The sequence below is a fragment of the Elephas maximus genome, chromosome 1, assembly GCF_024166365.1.
Source record: "Elephas maximus indicus isolate mEleMax1 chromosome 1, mEleMax1 primary haplotype, whole genome shotgun sequence".
In the NCBI taxonomy this organism is placed as follows: Eukaryota; Metazoa; Chordata; class Mammalia; order Proboscidea; family Elephantidae; genus Elephas; species Elephas maximus.
In genome coordinates this window covers 20,823,121-20,842,573 of record NC_064819.1, presented here as the reverse complement: position 1 = coordinate 20,842,573, position 19,453 = coordinate 20,823,121, and the positions used below count along the sequence as shown (strand labels likewise).

General features: G+C 51.5%; 1 protein-coding gene and 1 long non-coding RNA gene across 12 annotated transcripts in view; one reads left to right on the top strand and one right to left on the bottom strand.

Annotated features, from left to right (window-relative positions):
- LOC126073445 (uncharacterized) overlaps positions 1–10,770 on the bottom strand; it is a 35,779-nt gene extending 25,009 nt beyond the window's left edge. For 3 of the 11 annotated variants that reach the window (XR_007516755.1, XR_007516756.1, XR_007516759.1), the window contains exons 1-3: positions 6,120–10,041; positions 1,425–1,546; positions 864–944 (exon numbers count right to left, since the gene is read on the bottom strand). This is a non-coding gene — a long non-coding RNA (uncharacterized LOC126073445). Of the gene's footprint in view, positions 1–863; positions 960–1,424; positions 1,547–6,119; positions 10,042–10,725 lie in introns of those variants that run through there. The other 8 variants (XR_007516766.1, XR_007516761.1, XR_007516758.1 and 5 more) reach the window with 8 other exon arrangements.
- A 1,132-nt stretch (positions 10,771–11,902) lies between these two features.
- On the top strand, positions 11,903–14,470 carry HES1 (hes family bHLH transcription factor 1). The gene is made up of 4 exons (XM_049880102.1): positions 11,903–12,260; positions 12,392–12,487; positions 12,722–12,809; positions 13,459–14,470. The coding sequence occupies exons 1-4, from the start codon at positions 12,153–12,155 to the stop codon at positions 14,004–14,006; spliced, it is 840 nt and encodes a 279-aa protein (XP_049736059.1). The 5' UTR covers positions 11,903–12,152; the 3' UTR covers positions 14,007–14,470.
- Positions 14,471–19,453: the final 4,983 nt, after the last annotated feature.

The window sequence follows — 19,453 nt, the reverse complement described above, 5'->3', positions numbered from 1 at the left end:
CCACCAGGGGCAGGTTAACCAGTAAGCAAGGTACGCGCGGGCTTAACTCTGTCTACGTACTCATCTGTAGTGCATGATTTCACGTGGGTTTCACCACATCTCTGAAACTGTGTACTGCAGATTAGTAAGTACAAGTAAACCCATGTGTACCTTACTTGTTGGGTAATCTGTCCCTGACTGCCTCCCTCAGACTGGCTCCAGAGCAAGTTGCAGTCCCCTCATTCTACCACCCTTGCCATCATGTCAGCCAAGCCCCTGGCTCTTCCCAGTATGTGGGATTTTATGTTATGCCTATGGGAATACAGATAGCTTAGAACAAAGCAACTAACTGTGAGGAGACGTGACACAGGTAACAGAATTCTATGAAGGCCTTCAGTCACAGACCTGATCTCCCTTCCTGAGATCTTCCCAGGAAGCCTCTCTGAAGGGGCTGGATGCTGACTACTCAGCTCTATCCTCAGCTCAGGAAACTATGGCCATAGCCTTTCCGTGTCCTTCCCAGAAGCCGCGCAGTCATCTTCTTGCTGAGTGGGATTTCTTCCCTCACCTCTCTCTCCCTCCCGGCTTCCCTCTGTGAGAAAAGACCTTCCCTCCTTGGTCCTCCAAAGGTGTGTCCTCTAGACTATTGGCATTCTGGACCAAATGGACAAACATCCTCTCCCTCGTCCCCTCTGCCTCCTCAGCTTCTAGAAATCTTACTCTTGCCCATGGCTCCCTGTGAAAAAGGAAAGTTGGTTCTCTTCTGGCCTCTGAGCTTCCTGCTGTCTTGTCTTTCTAGAGATACTATTTTCCAGAAAGTCCCTGTGTGGTGCAAATGGTTAAGTGCTCGACTACTAGCCAAAAAGTTGGCAGTTCGAACATACCCAGAGGTGCCTCTGAAGAAGGGCCTGGAGATCTGCTTCCAAAAGGTCACAGCGTTGAAAACTCCATGGAGCAGCTCTACTCTGTAAGACACAGGGCTGCCATGAGTTGGAATCGATTGGACAACAATGGGTTTGGTTTAATTTGGGTTCATTTTCCAGAAAGCCTGTCTATTCTGTATCCTGTACTTCCAACAGCTCACGGCCCAGTCAAATGTCTCCTCCTCTGCCCACATGAATCCTCTCTCTCTCCCTCCCTCCCTCCTGGGCCTCCTACCAGAAACCTTCCAGTCTAGGTCAGGAGGCTATCTTAGACAGCAAAACGCTGTAAGGAACTAGAAAGTGCCTTGCCAACAGTCCAATGCTACAAGGTAGAACAGCTACCTCCAACTTTGTGGAAAAGATCAGAGGGTCCCAACTATCCTAGAGCCCACCAGAGTCTGGAGCTGCAGCTGTGGCAGCTGCCTGGACCATCTTTTCTTGTTCCCTTAGCCTGACATCTAAAAGGAAAATATATATTTCATAGGCAAACACCATCTATCAATCATGTAGAAAATCAATTACCTTTCTCACCTCTCCATCTCCTACATGTGAAGTCTGCCAGCAGTTTGATGTCTTCATGCTCCAGTGCCTCCCCTGTATTCCTCATGGCCAGCCTTCTCCGGTCCTGAGATGAAAGCCTAGTACTGATGGGGCACAGGTTTATGAACTGGAATAATTTTCTGCCCCCACCTTCCATTTACAGCAGAAATAAGGGAAACAGGTCAACAATTATAAGAAATAAAGCACGACATGCACTTGGTTTGCTTTGGTTGACTGAGAGGCAGGCTGCCCCCTCCGTGTGGCCCCTGATCTCTCCCGTGGGCTGGTGGGCTCGAACTGCTGACCTTTCAGCTAGCAGCAGAGTGCTTTTAACTACTGCCCTGCCAGGGCTCCTGATAATGGTGGCACGGCATGAAAAACGGAATCAACGTCACAGTATTGTAAATGTGGAAGTTACTGTGCCGGCAAATGTTTTGGTGTGTATATTCTCACCATACACACAAATGTGGTATACGTTCATCTCACATCCCTAAGTTTTATCCAAATATTTTTTTCTGACTAGCTGAGATTTGTTTTTTTTTTTTTTTAATTTTTGGAGAAACTTGGTCTGATGTCACAATTTGAGCAGCCAGTAGCAAGCCAAACAAACATATGCCCTGGATTTGAAGGGGCTAGGCTCTGCCCCACACTCCTGAGTCTTCCTGAGGCCGCTGGGCCTGCCCCGACATGCTCCGGCCCCAGCGCAGCTCTGAGGCTTCCCAGGACAAGGGCACAAGCTGCAGCCCTGTGATGGCCCAGGAATGGCCTCCTTCATCCTGGGGCTTGTCAGCTTGCCCCACTGCCGCCTGCTCCGAGGTTAGCAAAAAGCACTTTTATAGCCCTCCCACCGCCAGCCAAATGTTGAGTTAGGCCATTCCAGGGCGCCCCACCCCCACCCCACTGGGAAAGGCTTTCTTGGCAAAGGTCCTCTTTCAGAGCCCATTCGAAAAGCGCACATTCCCTTGGTGTCACTGGCTCCAGTCAAGTGTTCCAAAGGGCGGGGGAGCCTGAAGGAGGGATGTGGCGGAAAGCGTTACAGACTAGTTATTAGCCGATGCTGAAAGCTTCTGTTTTCCACCTTCATTCTCAGTTTTCAGTTCAAGGTCCTAGCTTGTTCCAGAACCCACTAGACACTTTGTTCATTAGCAGCACCTTCTTTTATCAAGTACAGAATTCAGAATTGCAGCTGTTTCTAATGTCACTGCATGGCAACCTGGGCTCTGGCTCCAAGCATCCCTGGATCCTCTTCTCCAGGTAGGCACTCTGCCTTCTTGCCTAGCTCCTTCTCCATCTAAAAGCTGAGTGCAGATGAATAAACATATGCACACCCATGTTCACTGCATCACTATTCATAACAGCAAAAAGATGGAAACAACCTAAGTGCTCATCAAAGGATGATTGGATAAACACACTGTGACATAAACACACAATGGAATACTATGCAACAATAAAGAATAACGACAAATCTGCGAAACATCTCACAGCATGGATAAATCTGGAGGACATCATGCTGAGTGAAATAAGTCAATCATAAAAGGTCAAATTTTATATGAGACCAATATTATAAAAATACAAGGACAGGTTTACACACAGAAAAAAAAAAAATTCTTTGATGGTTTTCCAGGGATGGGAGGGAGAGGGAGGGAAAATTACTAACTAGATAGAACGCCTGTTAATATTGGTGAGGGGAAAGATAATACACAATAAGGGGGAAGTCAGCACAACATAACCAAGGCAAAGGAAGACACTGAGAACTACGGTAATAACATAGACGGCCCTGCAATAATTGTATTAACAAATAATAATTTACAAATGGATACATAGATGGGTATGCTAAAGAGGTGTGGGAGGGTATAAGGGAGTACGCCCACCTGCAGATACAGGTTTGGTGGTAGATATTTCTACATACATACTTGTAGATGCTCCATGTATATTAATATGGACAATAGAGCACAGAAGGGGCATAGTCATGGAAACTTCTTGGACATAACCAAATACCTCCTGGGACAAAGTTCCTTGGCTTGAAGGTTAAGGACTATAGACACAGGGGACATCTATGTCAACTGGCACGACACAGTTCATAAAGACAATGTTCTGCATCCTACTTTGGTGAGGAGCTTCTGCGGTCTTAAAAGCTTGCGAGCCGCCATCTAAGATACAACTACCGGTCTCTTCCTATCTGGAGCAAAGGAGAGTGAAGAAAACCAAAGACTTAAGGGAGCAATTAGCCCAAAGGACAAACGGACCACATGAACCACAGCCTACACAACCCCGAGACCAGAAGAACTAGACGGTGCCCAGCTACCACTACTGACTGCTCTGACTAGGATCACAACACAGAGTCCAGGACAGAGAGGGAGAAAAATGAACAAAAAAATCAAAATCACTAAAAGACCAGACTTACTGGTCTGACAGAGACTGGAAGAACCCCCAAGACTATGGCCCTGTCGTGGATTGACTTGTGTCCCCTCACAATATGTGTCAACTTGGCTGGGCCATGATTCTTAGTGGTTTGGCAGTTATGTAAATATGTAATCATCCCCTATGATGTGATCTGTGTGACCAGCCAATCAGTTGTAAGGGGATTAGGGTGGGATGCAATACCCTTAACTCAAGTCACAGCCCTGATCCATATAAGGGGAGTTTCCCTGGGGTGTGGCCTGCATCACCTTTTATCTCACAAGAGATACAAGGAGAGAGAAGCAAGCACAGAGGGAAGGGCCTACTACCACCAAGAAAGAAGTGCCAGGAGCGGAGCACTGTCATTTGGACCCAGAGTCCCTGTGCTGAGAACCTCCTAGACCCAGGGGAAGACTGATGCCAAGACACAGGGGGATCTCCAAGGAATGTCAGGCCTACAGAAAGGAGACAAGGACCCTCTCCCAGAGTCAACAGAGAGCGAGCCTTCCCCTAGAGCTAGTGCCGTGAATTTAGACTTCTAGCCTCCTGAACTGTGAGAAAATAAATTTGTCTGTTAAAGCCATCCACTTGTGGTATTTCTGTCATAGCAGCACTAGATAACCAAGACTGGCCCTAAGACACCCTTCTGACCTGGAACTGAAGCCATTCCAGGAGACCACTTTCAGCCAAACAATAAACAGGTCCATAAAATAAACCATAACCCCTGAAAGGAACATGTTCCTTAAAACAATCAATTATAGGAGATTAGAAGGACAACATTTGCCCAAAAGCAAAGAAGAGAGGCAGGAAGGGGTAGAAAATCCAGATGAAAGGAAACGGGAAACCCAGGGCAGAAATGTGGAGTGCTGACCCATTGTGGGGAATACAACCAATGTCATGGGGCATTTTATGTACAAACTATCGAATGGGAAACTAATTTGCTCTGGAAACTTTCACCTAAGGCACAATAAAAAAAAATTGGACACAGGGCAGCTCAAGTGCCTTGGAATTTAAATAAATAAACAAAAGTTGCAAAAATTCTAAGTTCTTTATTAACATGTCTATTTAAATCCAGGCTTTGATGGCACTTCCAAGTCTGTAATCCTTGCCCTAAATCCACCCAGGAACCAAAGCTCTGTGGTATGGGAGAAAGCACACCAGGCTGGCTTCTGGTCCTGGCTCTGGCCTTCCATCGCTGTGGACCCTCAAGTAAGTCCCTTCCCCTCTCTGGGGCTTAAAGTACCCACTTGTAAGAGGAAATTTTCTGATCAGTTTTCCTTAACCCTTTTTGGCTTTAAGATTCTACTGAAAATTATGGGCCCTATCCTCAGAGGGGAAAAAAATGCATTCGTTCATTCATTTGAAAAGCACTTATTCAGCTGCTACTAAATAAGCATGCATACACACGATTCTGAATTCAACTTTGGGGGCTTTAAAGCCTGGCCGGGTGGTGCAAGCGGTTTGTGTTGGACTGCTAACCAAAAGGTTGGTGGTTCGAACCCACCCAACAGCCCCGCAAAAGAAAGGCCTAGTGATCTAATTCTGGAAAGATTACAGCCTAGAAAACCCCATGGAGCAGTTCTATAACACGTGGGGTCAGCATGAGTCAGAAACAACTGGATGCAACAGGTTTGGTTGTATTTGGTTTTCTTAATGGGCCCCCAGGAAGTTTATCCAGAGCCCTGGTGGCACAATGGCTAAGAGCTCAGCTGCTAACCAAAAGGTCAGCAGTTCGAACGTACCAGCTGCTCCTTAGAAACCCTATGGGGTAGTTCTACTCTGTTCTATAGGGTTGCTATAAGTCAGAATCGACTCAAAGGCAAAGGACTTTTTTTTTTTTGGATGTTCATCCATGAACCACAGGTGAGAAACCCTGGCTAAGAATTCTACTGTGATGAGCACACAAATACTCTTATCTAGAAGGACCGTAGCAACAATTCTAGCAAAGGATCATAAAACTACCGTCAGGCTGATGCCAAAGACCAGAGGCAGAAAGGCAGTCATTATGAAGGTGAACTCTGGCTTCCCTCCCCTTCCCGGTGCCCCCACCCCACATGCTTGACATCAGCCTGGAATGTGCTGTTTCTGGGCACAGGGACTGCCGGGAGCTGGCTGCAGCCCGGGGGAGTCTGACGATCACGTCTCTTCTATCTTGGCCTTTATTTTTCTCACGGTCTCTGAAAGGGCTGCGATCAGGTGATATGTGTGGGACTGCTCCCTGTACAGGTGCGGAGCAGGTAGTGAGGGGAGGAGAAAATCCGCCCTGGGTGTACTCACTCAAGGCGCTTTCAATAGCCTTCTCAGGATCGCTCTTGGCAGGGCAGTGACCATGTCTCTGGCAGGCTGTGGGGAATCTGAGTGTGAGAAAGTCAGTCAAGCGGAGGAAAAGGGGGAAAAAAAAAAGCTTCGCGTCCTCAGGCAAAATACCTTGTTTTCTTCTCCTCTCACTCTCTCTCCTTTCTGTAGCTTTACACCAAACCCACAAATCATTCAGATACCTAGGCGACAATAGGGAATCTCGCTGGAGATGCAGTTATTTGTTTTATGGTTTAAAAGCGAACAGGTGACGCAATAAGACAAGGAAAATCACCCTTCATGGGGGAGGCAGGCAAACACAGGAGCCCCTGGCTGTATTTACTGGGCATGATACAGTGAGAAAGGTTTGTCGTGTTTGCTGTACTCAAGGGAAGATCAAAGACGTGACCCCCCACGATGATGAAAAGGGTTCGATTTTTTTTTTTGGGGGGGGGGTCTGGGAGGAGAAGGATGACTGAAAAATAAAGACTGCTTCCATCTGAGAACAGTCTTCCAAACCCCAAAGTCTTTCCTTGGGCTTACTTCTCCATTTCAGATTCCGCGGAGAGAGCGTCCACTTGATCCTACGTTCACTGCCCAGTGTAAAGATACTAAACAATATTCTCTTGGCACATTCCCAAGAAACCTTCTTCTAGGATGGTAAAGTTTTTTTTTTTTTTTTTTCTGGCTCAGATGCAAATCATGGGTATTTTTTGGTTACTTGAACTCTCTGTGCCTCTATCTATAATGGACATTTAAAAAAAAAAGTTACTCATTTTTCCAGCCCAAGCACACCTAGGGTGGCAATAAATAAGTTGCTGATTAACTATTTGATCTATCAGGCTGCTTTAGTGAGACCCCAACTTGACTATATTCAACAAACATTCTCCACGCACCTTCAGGGTGCCAAGCCCCAAGGCGATGACACAGCCAGTGATGAATAAGGCTCCTAAGCTAGAAGGAACAGGGGGTGGCATATGGGGCTAGTAAATGAGGGCCCAACAGCAGACAGCAGTCAATGTCATAGCAGAGTTTAGGGGAAGAAGTCACTTGCTCTGCTGGACTTGGGGGAACCTGGAAAGGGTTAGCATGCTTCCCTGGGAAGGGTTTAGTTCCTTGGAAGAATCTGGGTCAGTACATTTGTGCTGATTTTTTTAAGTCAGTCATTGAGTAGGAACATCTTAGGGAGCTTGCAAAATTTATTGGGGCAACAGCAGAAAGCGGGGTAGCTTCACAGGCTAATTACCTTTCACCGAGAGGATCTCAAACACACAGGAAAAGCCCACTTTTTTCCAATGTAGCAGAGAGTTTTCACTGCCACTTTTCCATCTGTTTAAAACAGGAAGAAAAAGTCCTACCCCCATGGCCCCAGGATGCAGGTCAACAAAGGGGGCATTGTTCATCATTTCTTCAGAACATGATAGGGCACAACCCACTCTGCAGCGTGTGAAGAAAAAACAAAAAATCCCCGAGAGTTGCCCAAGGGGCAAGAGTGAGTAAACCAAGCCTGTGATGAGGTAAAGACTTGGCTGCAGACTTGAAGGCTCTCCTGGAAGGTGGAAATGAGGTCTGGAAGGTAAATACAGTCAGAACCACAATGATTCCTTATTTATACGCTGGGGTTGTAGGGGAACTGGAAACCTGCTGTTAAAGGGAAGGCAGGTTTCTGCGGACCTCGGATCACTGGGCAATGCAGTCAACGCCCAGGTGAGCTGGTTCTAGGCAGGTGCTTCCGGATCAGAGTCATCTGCCTCTTAGGAACTGCTGGCAACTCCTAAACGGCCTTCCTGCCTCCAAACCCTGCACTCCGCTTTCCACACTTCTGCTGGAGCCATCCTTCTGAACAAGAATCCTGATGCCCCTTCTCTGCTCAGGACAGCTCTCCATCATTTAAAGATAAGGTCCAAAGTCTTTTAGTGAGGAGTAAGTGTCCTGAGACATGGCCTCAAACCTTCTCCTCCAGCCCCTTGTTATACTCCTGCCTATGATACAGCCCGGGCTCCAGACCACATTCCCTGAATACCAAAAACCAAACCAAACCCACTGCCATCAAGTCGATTCCGAATCATAGCTACCATACAGGAGAGTAGAACTGCCCCATAGGGTTTCCAAGACCAGAATCTTCATGGAAGCAGACTGCCACATCTTTCTCTAGTGGAGCAGCTGGTAGGTTAAAACTGCAGGCCTTTTGGTTAGCAGCTCAGAGCTTAACCACTGCGCCACCAGGTCCTTGTTCCGTGAATAAAGACCTCAAATCCAGGGTCTGGGCCTTATTGCCATTGGCACTTCCATCCTCCCCAACCCTATGACTCACCACTACTTATTTTCCTATCCTATCCATTTCCCACATCTACCTGTTTTCCAAGGTGTAAAGCAAGGCCATCTCCTACAGGAAGTTTTCCAAGACAGCCAAAAAAAAAAAAGAAACCCACTGTCTTCGAGTTGATTCTCATAGTGACCCTATAGGACAGAGGAGAACTGCCCCATTGGGTGTCCAAGGAGCAGCTGGTGGATTCGAATTGCTGACCTTTTGGTTAGTAGCTGAGCTCTTAACTACCGTCCCAATCAGGGCTCCAAAGATATCCAAAGTTATGACCAATTTAATTCTCCTGAATCTTCATAGTATTTTACCTCTATTTCAGCATATAACTCTCTTGAACCTCGGATCTACCAGATGCACACCCTGGAAAATCAATAGATATCAGCTGCATGCATGAATATACGTTTATACGTTGTTGCTAGGTGCCCTCGAGTCAACTTCCACTCAGAGCAACCTCCCCATGTGACAGAGTAGAACTGTCCCACAGGCTTTTTTGGGCTGGGATCTTTATGGAAGCGGATCACCAAGTCTTTCTCCTGAGAAGCCACTGGCTGGGTTCCAACCACCAACCTTTCTCTGTGCAAAATGTTTAACCCTTTGTGCCACGAGGGCTCTTTATATGCGTTTATATATATACGCGTATATATATGTGTGTACACGACTACGTCTGCCAGGCTGTGGGTTTCCTGAGGGCAAGAGCTGTCAATAACTCGTATTCGTGCCTGTATCCCCCCAAAATACAGCAACAATATTGTTATTCATACAGGTGTGGTTTGGTGCTTCTTTTAGGTTCTCCTGGTCTCCCAAGAAGTCCCTGAGTGGTGCAAATGGTTTGTTGTCCACTAATAACCTAAAGATTGGTGGTCTGAATCTACCTAGCAGCACCACAGAAGACAGGCCTGGTAATCTGCAAGAAAATCCTATGGAACACAGTTCTACTCTCTAACACATGAGGTCGCCATAAGTAGGAATTGACTCCATGGCAACAGGCTTGGTCTCTCCAATGAACAAAAGCTCGAGTCCCCACTCAGAAAACCAGGGTCGGTCTGTTTCCGAAGTTGACTGTAAACTCCTTGCGGGTTGCCACCGTATAATCCCAGGGTTTAACACGGTGTGTGGCACAGAGCGTGTGCTCCCTCCACTACGAAAGAGAAGGGCTTGCCCAAGGTCACCCAGACTCAGGAACCGCCGAATCTCACCCGGGAGGAGATCTGGTGAAACCATTCACAACATTATCTCAGTGGGGAGCTCGGAGGAAGGAAGGAATGAAGTGTCTGAGCAATGCATGCCAGGCCTCCGGCGGCCTCGGGGCTGGGGGAAGGGCTGGGAGGGCGGGGGGCGACTTCCAACAGGACGCTCGGCTCCCCCGCAGCCGAGGGAGCCGCGCGCCGACTGCCCGGGCGCCGGGAAGTGCGGACCGGGCCGGGGGCGCGGGGCCCGGCGACCCGGGCAGACGGGCGGGAGAGACGCAGGGGTGGCTGCCGGCCGCTCGGCCGGGGCAGTGCGCGCCGCCCGCCCCGCGCGGCAAATCCCCCAGGGAGGCCGCCGCCAGAGCCCTGGCGCTCCCGGCCCGGCGCCCGCCACGTGGCACCCGGCGGCGGCGGCGGCGGCTCCTCCCGGCGCGCGGCCCAGCCAGCCGGCAGCACGCAGCCGCCCGCGCCGCCCGCCTCCTCCCGGCCGCCCGCCGGCGGCCTCCCGGGCGCAGCGAGGGGGAGCCGCCCGCCCGGCGGCCCTGGGCCGGGGGAAGGGGCGGACGGCGCGAAGCCGCTTTAACCGCAGCCGCCGAGGGGAGGCAAGAAGCTGACCCGGCCGCTTCCTAAGTGCGGTCAGGCATCCCGTGACCGCGGCGGGCGCCGGGGGCCCCGCGGGCGGAGGGGGCAGGGCCGGGCGAGGAGCAAAGCGGGAGGCCCCCGCCCCTCCCGCGGGCTGTTGCGAGTGCGGCTTTCGGCCGGGTTAAAACCCCAAGCCCGAAACTGGGGTGAAGGGTGGACGGGGGGGCTGGATAATTCCCCCTCTCCGTGACGGGGCGTGCGCTCCCCGTCCGGAAGGGCTGACCTTGGCCGGGAAGGGGGTGGGGGAACAAGCGCCGGGGCTCAGCTCCCAGCCCGCCGCCCCCTCGGATTCCAGGCCCGGCGGGGGCTGGAGGAGGGGGCCCCCGGACACACACACACACACACACACACCCCACACGCAGCGCGCGCCAATGAGCCCGGGCCAGGCACAGGGGGCGGGGTTTTCCCAGGCTCGAGCACAGCAGCTGCTATTTACCTTCTTGGCTTCTCCCAGGGACCAGGAACCAGCCCCCGCGCTCGGCCGCCCGCCGCCGCCCCCCGCCGCCCCCCGCCTCCCTGCCCCCGGGGCGCGCGCGCGCGCACACACACACACACACACACGTACGCACGCACACACACATCCTCCCGGCTCGGCCGCAGCCGCGGCGGCAATAAAACATCCTGGCACGTGCTCCGGCTCCAGGCGCGCCCTCGCCGGCCGGCTGATGTCAAACTGCAGCTCGGCTGGTGCAACTCTTAAAGGGCCCGCGCGCGCCGGGAGCCAAGGACTGCCCCAGCCGCCCGCGGGGTGGGAAGGAGAGAGGCGCTGCAGCCGGGTCTGCCACCTCTATTTGCTGCAGAACCGAGAGCCAGCGGGTGGGAAGGGAAAGGGTGGCGAGGAGGCGCGTGAGTCTCTGCCATCAACCCCCCCCCCCTTGTTCATCTTTCATTTGAAATTCCATTTCCTTTCTGCCCAGTTGGAAATTTATTCTGATTGTTTCGTAGGAAAGCATGGGGTTCGAGGGCCCAACCCCAGGAGAATAATTGGGGACGGGATGGGGGGGCATTAAAGAACTGCCTTGTTCGGAAAAAACTTGTGTAAGGTGGAAGGCATTTTTTCTTTTTTCTGCATGCAAATGCCGGCTTCACACTGGATTGGCTTTCACCTCCCCCCCCGAATGTATAGAGAAGTCTGAGCGGGAAATCCCTTAGATGTTTCAGTAATTCACACCCGTACACGCGTTCCCCCTTTTAACTGCTGCTAGTAATTTTTATCTCTGCTTTTCAAAAAATACTTTTTAAATAAGCTTCTTATACAGTGGAAGAAGCTCTATTAAACATAGAAAAGAGAAATAATAGAGCAAAGACCCTAGCACCAAAAGAAATAGACTAGACCAAAGCCAGTGCGGAAAAATGTTTAATGCAAAGCTTGGCGGCGAGAGTACCAAAGGGTTAAAATCCTTTTGATTGACGTTGTAGCCTCTGGTGCCCCGGGCTCAGGCGCGCGCCATTGGTCGCCAGGCCTTGCGCCTCGCGGCCAATGGGGGGGCGCGGTCCACGAGCGGTGCCGCGTGTCTCCTCCTCCCATTGGCTGAAAGTTACTGTGGGAAAGAAAGTTTGGGAAGTTTCACACGAGCCGTTCGCGTGCAGTCCCAGATATATATAGAGGCCGCCAGGGCTGAGTGGGATCACACAGGATCCGGAGCTGGTGCTGATAACAGCGGAATTCCCCCTTTACCTCTCTCCTTGGTCCTGGAATAACTCTACTGCTCACCAAGTAGCCATAAAATATTAAAATAAACCCTCAGCATTTGTTCAGTAGTTTTGTGAAAGTCTCAAATAAAAGAGACATAAACAAAGAATTTTATGTGAAGGAGTCAAAATATATAATTCTCTAGGGATTTAAAAAAAACAAAAACGAAAATGCCAGCTGATATAATGGAGAAAAATTCCTCGTCCCCGGTGGCTGCCACCCCAGCCAGTGTCAACACGACACCGGATAAACCAAAGACAGCATCTGAGCACAGAAAGGTAAGACCAGTACCCGTATCTCTCCGGAGCCCCAAGAAATGGGTTGATGAGGGGACCCTTCTCCCTTAAAATTTCGGGGTGAAAAGGCAGTTCCCTTGGGAACTCAGGTTTTGTTTTTTATTTTTTTGCAGTCATCAAAGCCTATCATGGAGAAAAGACGAAGAGCAAGAATAAATGAAAGTCTGAGCCAGCTGAAAACACTCATTTTGGATGCTCTTAAGAAAGACGTAAGTGAGGAAATGCTGCTTTTATTTCTTTTTTTTTTAATTAAAAAACATATACTATTTCTCAGCGGCTGAGAATGAAACCCGCTTGCCGGCGGGATCTTCTCCGCCAACGCTGCGTTCTCCGAGGCGGGAGAGCAGGGTCGGGGATATTGGCGCGGTGGCAGTGGGTGGGACTCCAGCCTCCGAGGCCGCTGGCAGGGGTCTCACTTTCCTCCCCTCGCCTCCTCTGTGCAGAGTTCGCGGCATTCCAAGCTCGAGAAGGCGGACATCCTGGAAATGACAGTGAAGCACCTCCGGAACCTGCAGCGGGCGCAGATGACGGGTGAGGGCGGCTTGCCGCGTCCCCTCTGCAGGCGTCCCTCTGGTCCCGCGGTGATTTCTTCCAGACTTCCGCCCGCGGTTGTGAGAGGCATTCAGCTACATTTTACTGCCTTGGCTCAGGCTAGCGTTCCCACGGTCTGGGGCTTATTTATAGCCACAACTCCCAAGTTGTTACTGTTCGGAAAAGGGAGGGAGGTAGAGAGGTTACAGCCGTGAGGGTGGCGGGCGGCTCGGGTGTAGGGGAAGCTGGTGGGGGCGGGAGGATTTAGGACCGCAGCGGTTTTGAGCTGCACGGAGTCTGGGAGCCTTCTGGTTTAGCACCCTCCCTTCCCCAATTTACAGATGGGGAAATGAGGCTCGGGTGACGGAGGGGCGCATTGTCCAAGGTCACTCCACGCGCGCGAGGGAGGGGGCAGATCTGGGACTGCGGTGCGTTTAAATGGAGCAAAAGGGAGTGGAGAGAGAGACTCTGCTTTAATCGCCTCGCCTGTGTGGCGAGGTGACTGGTTTTTCTAAATCCACCCCCAGCCAGAGGCAGTTCCGCGGGCCCGCGGTCAGGGAGGCGCGCCGCGGGGACCTCCCAGGGCGGGAGGAGGTGGCTCCGGGGCTGGGGCCGTTCGGTGACCCGCCTGTCTCCTTCTGACCCGCAGCCGCGCTAAGCACAGACCCGAGCGTATTGGGGAAGTACCGCGCCGGCTTCAGTGAGTGCATGAACGAGGTGACCCGCTTCCTGTCCACGTGCGAGGGCGTTAACACCGAGGTGCGCACCCGGCTGCTCGGCCACCTGGCCAACTGCATGACCCAGATCAACGCCATGACCTACCCCGGGCAGCCGCACCCCGCCTTGCAGGCGCCGCCGCCGCCCCCGCCAGGCCCCGGGGGCCCCCAGCACGCGCCATTCGCGCCGCCGCCGCTAGTGCCCATCCCCGGGGGTGCGGCGCCCCCTCCCGGCGGCGCTCCCTGCAAGCTGGGAAGCCCGGCCGGCGAGGCGGCCAAGGTATTCGGCGGCTTCCAGGTTGTGCCGGCTCCTGACGGCCAGTTTGCTTTCCTCATCCCCAACGGGGCCTTTGCTCACAGCGGCCCGGTCATCCCCGTCTACACGAGCAACAGCGGGACCTCCGTGGGCCCCAATGCAGTGTCGCCTTCCAGCGGCCCCTCGCTCACGGCCGACTCCATGTGGAGGCCGTGGCGGAACTGAGCGGCTCAGACCACCCCTCCCCCTAAACTCCCCAACCCACCTTTTTTCCCTCCGGACACTAAACAGGGACTTGGACCTTGGGAGAGAAGACGACTTTCATGATTAAGTGGTTACTTCGGTTTTTTAATTTCTAAAAGGTTACTTTTTTGTAGAGAGCTGTTTTAAGTGGCTGACCATGCACTATATTTGTATATATTTTATATGTTCATATTGGATTGCGCCTTTGTATTATAAAAGTTAAGATGACATTTCGTTTTTTACACGAGATTTCTTTTTTATGTGATGCCAAAGATGTTTGAAGATGCTCTTAAAATGTCTTCCTTTTGGGAAGTTTATTTGAGAAAATATAATAAAAGAAAAAAGAGTGCAGGTTTTTTTGTCTTAGAATTGACTATTTCAGAATATGTAAAGAGGCCCTAGGCAGAATTTGAATTACATGTAATCTGGGGTTTTTTCTTAATGTAATCGGCTCTTTTGTTATTAAAAACAACTTTTTATAAAAATCTTATCAAACCTCTTACCAATCCTCCATGAGCTAGAAGACTCAATTCCACTGAATTTACAAGAACTCACGAGATATGGCTTCTCTGATCAATTCGTGGTTTCTTCAAGGATATACATTTTTTAAAAGTTGCAGTTGAGCAAGTCAGTTCAGCCCTGGCTCTCACACTAGCTCCTTCTGAGGAAGGCTAAGTGCCACTGAGTTCATGGTCCACTGCACGTTAAGGGTGGCACCTGGTGGCGCAGTGGCTAAGAACTCAGGCTCCTAATCAAAAGGTAGGCGTTTGGAATCCATCAGCCACTCCTTGGAAACCCTGTGGGGCAATTGTACTCGGTCCTAAAGGGTCGCTGTCAGAACCGACTCCATGGCAATGGGTCTGCAGCGCTACTGCCTCGGGTAGCTTACCAATATCCAAAGTAAAAACACTCTACCGCAGCCTCCCGGGTCGGGGACTTCATTAATTAGTTCACCCTTTAATGGCAGCTCCCTTGCACAGGCATCCGAAAATCTGAAATGCCTCTCTGCACCCTCTTCAAGCAAGCTGAGAAGGTCAACAGATTCCCTCTGCCAAGGGACAGCTAGTTAGACTCCCAAGTGGAGCCGGAACCCAGATGATTAACACCAGACATGTGTTTTTGATAAGTTTCTGTGCTTGGCTCTAATAGAGAAAGCATGTGGGGCCGGGCTGGCAGGCACACAGGCCATCTTCCCCTTTGAATACAAACAGCCAACGACCCCTTCCCTTGGTCATGCCCCATTTCCAGGCAAGATGTGGGCTCCAGATAGAAGCAAAAGGGTTGTCTCGGGTTTCAGCTCACATAACCCTCCTTAACAAGCCCTAACTCAAAGCGGACAGCTTTAAACTGTGCCAGGATCTGCAGGGAATTTCTTCCAAATCCCGTCACAAAGGCTTGTCAGATTTTGTCAGATTTGGCCAGGTGTTTGACTGCATCCAGGTGTTGGGGAAATGAAAACCACGAGCCCTGCGAGACCAGACACATCAGCCGCGCTGTGGGTCTGGCGGGCGCGCCCTCCTCCCGCACCGCTGGCCAGTACTCCTCCCCGCCCTCGCCCCTCCCGCCGGCCTCCTCCCACGCCCCCCTCCCTTCTCTTCTCAGAATGGCTTCTGGGAGGAGAAGGATGAGGCGGGAGAGATCAATCTTTGAAGCCTTCCTAACAAAGATAAAGCCAACGATTTTCTGTCTTGTTTCAAAAGCTTTACCTCTCCCCCGCCTTGCTCGGGCCTTTCCCACAGGCCAGTGTGGAGAGCAGCAGCTCTACCACTGGAATGATCTAGAAGACAGCAGTCAGTTTTCTATCCAAATACCTTCGGACCCAGCTTCAGCCGCAGAGAGGTTTAAAAGATGCATTTTTGAATCTGCTCCCACTTGCTTCATTTTGTGTACGCGGAAGGTGTGTAATCACCTCCCTCCCTCCAAAAGAAATACACTCACTTCTTGTATCATTTTTTGGAGTTTTCCCTCTTGTTTAAATACAAACATCCTAACAATTGCTCCATTAAGACACCCAACCCTAGCTCAAATGCTTGATTTGATAAGCCTGACCTCTGGCCCCACCACGAGTTCTTAACAGTCCTGGGAGAAGTATTTGAGGCACCAGGTTTCCAGTTTTATAAAGTAATTCCCTTACATTTATGTCCTTAAAATAGTGCAGTCTCCACACAACCGAAGGTTAAATCCCTCCCTAGGCTGAAAGGGAAAAACCGAAAAGGTGCATTTTCATTAATATCACCGAAATCACATAAATATCTTCCTCAGAGAAAAACAAATTGAAGGAAAATTAAACATTTGTCTATTTGCATATAATTGGTAGTTCGAAAAGACAATTTTATTCTCCCTGAAATTTGGGTTTAGAGTTTTAGGAGAGGCATTTGTTCCTGTACAATATGGCAAGGGGCATGGGGATGGAGACATTAGAACTTTTAGGTTCTTGTCCTGGTTTTGCTACAAAACTCACCATGTGACCTTGGATAAGTCATTTCCCTTCCTTGGGACCCGGTTCTGTGGCTAAAACGAGTGGGTTTGTTTCTAAGGCTCTGCGCCTTGTCTCTGCAGTCAGTAGCAGGGGGAGGGGCAAAATTTCAAAAACTTCAATCCTGCCTGCCCCCCACAGGTCCCTCGGGCTGGCCTAATTATCCGGCTCCGGGCACGCCCAGCGCTGCGAATCTCGCCCGGAGATAAGGCACAGCTCGGCGCTGCGGGCGCGAGCCGCCGGCATGGGCTGCCACTTGCATTAACTTATCAATGGAGACCTTTCGGGGCCCCGGCCTCCCACTGTTGCCCGCAGCATCCGGAGGGAGAAAGGCGCCAATCTGGAAGGGGGACCCTGCTGGGTAAAGACAAGAGCCTTCTCTAAGTGGTGCGTTAAGCGCCACACGGAGGCGCGCCCTATTCCACCCCCACGTGTTTCTGGAGTGGGGACCCAGTGGGGTTAAATTGGACCCCCTCATCGTCACCACCATCCCGGGAAACCTGTCATTAAAGTCAATTAACTTTTCCCACACCCCTTGGCCGGTAACAATCCGCCGCTAGCTTCCTCCCCGGCTCCTAAATGCAACCAGATGGGCGGACGAGCTGCCCCCACCGCGCGCCCGCCGCTCGGCCCGGGGGTTCCAGGGACGCCGCCGCCCGGGACCCGCAGCCCGGGCGGGATCGGGGCAGGGCGGCCACGCCGGGCCGGCCCCGGCGGCCCTGCGGCCAAGGTAGTTTGCTTAGCAGGCCCGGCTGCTTTCTGGCAGGAAATGAATAGCTCCCAGATGAGCTCAGGCAACCTGAGAGGTCGTGAGAATGGCGCGAACCCCCGCCTGTGCAGCCGGCAGCCTGCCAGGCCGCGGGGGGAGCGGGCGGCGGCGGCGGCGGCGGGAGGCCGGGAGGCCCGGAGGCCCGGCGGGCGGGCGGGCGGGCGGCGGGGGGAGGAGCGGGGAGGGAGCCGCTGACACACGAGCCCGCGCCCGCTCCCGCTGACAGGCAGGCAGCCGCCCGCGCCCGCCGCCTCCCCCGCTTTCCCCGCCCCAGGCCCCAGCGCCTCCCAAGCAGCAGGCCCAAGCCGCAGAAATGCGGCCGCCCGGCCCCGCCGGGGCCTGGAGGTGGGGCCGCCTGCCAGTGTTTTTCCAGTTCCCCCGGTAGCTCCAGGCCTCATTTAGAAGCCGGGGAAACTGGGCCGAGGCCAGTGTCAGGGCACCAGGGGCCCTCCCGGCCTGCGGAGCGCGGCCAGGCCTCAGGCCAGGCCAGGCCAGGGGTGGGCAGAGGTGGGGGCGGGCGGGGCAAGGGCGTCTCAGCCCACAGTCGGCCCAGAAAAGACAGGGCCACCCGACAGCAACCCTGAACTCCTCGCCGAGTTCACCTCCCTTCTGACAACTCTGAGCGCCTACTATGTGCCCAGCAGGCCCACTGCAAGCACTAAAAAGATAATAATTCCCACACGGCCCCTGCCTGGCAATGCTGGGTATTTGGCCAGCGAGATAGACAAACGCGCAAGTGACTCATCCTAGGCATAGTGTGTTTGTTGCCAAAAATGAAGTTTAAACAAAGGGCACCCAGAACAGAGAGATTAATTCTGATTCCAGAGGAAACCAGGGAGGTTTTTCAGAGACCTGGCACTGGAAGCCGAGAGGTGAAAATAAGTAGGAGTTTAACAGAGAGACAGGAATGCAAGGTGAGGGAAAATGCAGACAGAGGTCAGATTTGGGGGAAATGGCAGGAAGTCTGCCATGGTGGTATTTAAATTTTCATATATATAAATGGCTTAGAGTTAAAAAAAAAAAGAGGGCCAAGTTTGTCTGCTTCAGCTTACAGTTGATTGCAGTATATATATAGCCCAGGAGCTAAAAATCACATGCTCTGGCTCAGGAGGCTTAGCTTTTAAAAGTCTCAGGTTTGTGACCTTAGGCAAGTAACCTCTCTGCACCTCAGTTTTGTAACTCTGCACCTCATTTATAACTTACCAAACCTGTTGCCATCCAGTCAATTCCAACTCATGGTGACCCTCTAAGACAGAGTAGAACTGCCTCACAGGGTTTCCAAGGAGCGGCTGGTTGGACCCTAACCACTGGACTACCAGGCTCCATTTGTAACTTAGGACTCATAAAATAGCAGTTGCCATGGAGTAGACTTCCAACTCATGAGGACCCCACATGTGCTAGAGTTGAACTGTGCTCCACAGGGTTTTCAGGGGCTGATTTTTCAGAAGTAGATCACCAGGCCTTTCTTTCTAGGCACCTCTCGTTGTGCCACCAACCTTTCAGTTAGCTGCCGTGTGCGCTAACCATCTGCACCATGCAGGGACTCCTAGGGCTCATTTATTGTTGTTGTTAGTTTCCTCGGAGTTAATTCCGACTCATGTCAACCCTGTGTGTAGAGTAGAGCTGTGTCTTTTCGATATCTTTGAGGCATCTCTGGGTGGGTTTGAACCACCAACCTTCCAGCTAGTAGGCCAGTGCTTAATTGCTTGTTCCAGGGACTCCTTCCTAGGGCTCATAAGGGCAACTATTTCATACGGCTGTGAAAAATCCAGTGAGTTAAGACATGTCAAGCACTTAAATGGTGTTGGTCACATAGCCATCAGTGCTCGTCAGCTATTATTTTGGAACAACCACAATGAGGGTTGCTCACCAATCAAGGAAGTAAGACCTGGCCTTTGCCCAGCAGTTTCATGATCTGCTTGTTATTGCACCAGGCCCCATGAGAAAGGACCACGGCTTCTTCCTTAGTTTCCGCATTTCATATATTCATTATTGAAGCAGGCACTATGGGTATAAAAAGAGAAGAAAGGCATGTAACCATAAAGCTTACAATCTAACAGGCGAGACAGACAGGTGGAAAAATGAATTACTCTGTGGTAAGTGCCACAAAGAGAAGCAGTGTTGAGCGGTGGTATAAAGGATGGTAGCAAGTCGTAACACATAACTTTATTGTTCTTTGTATTA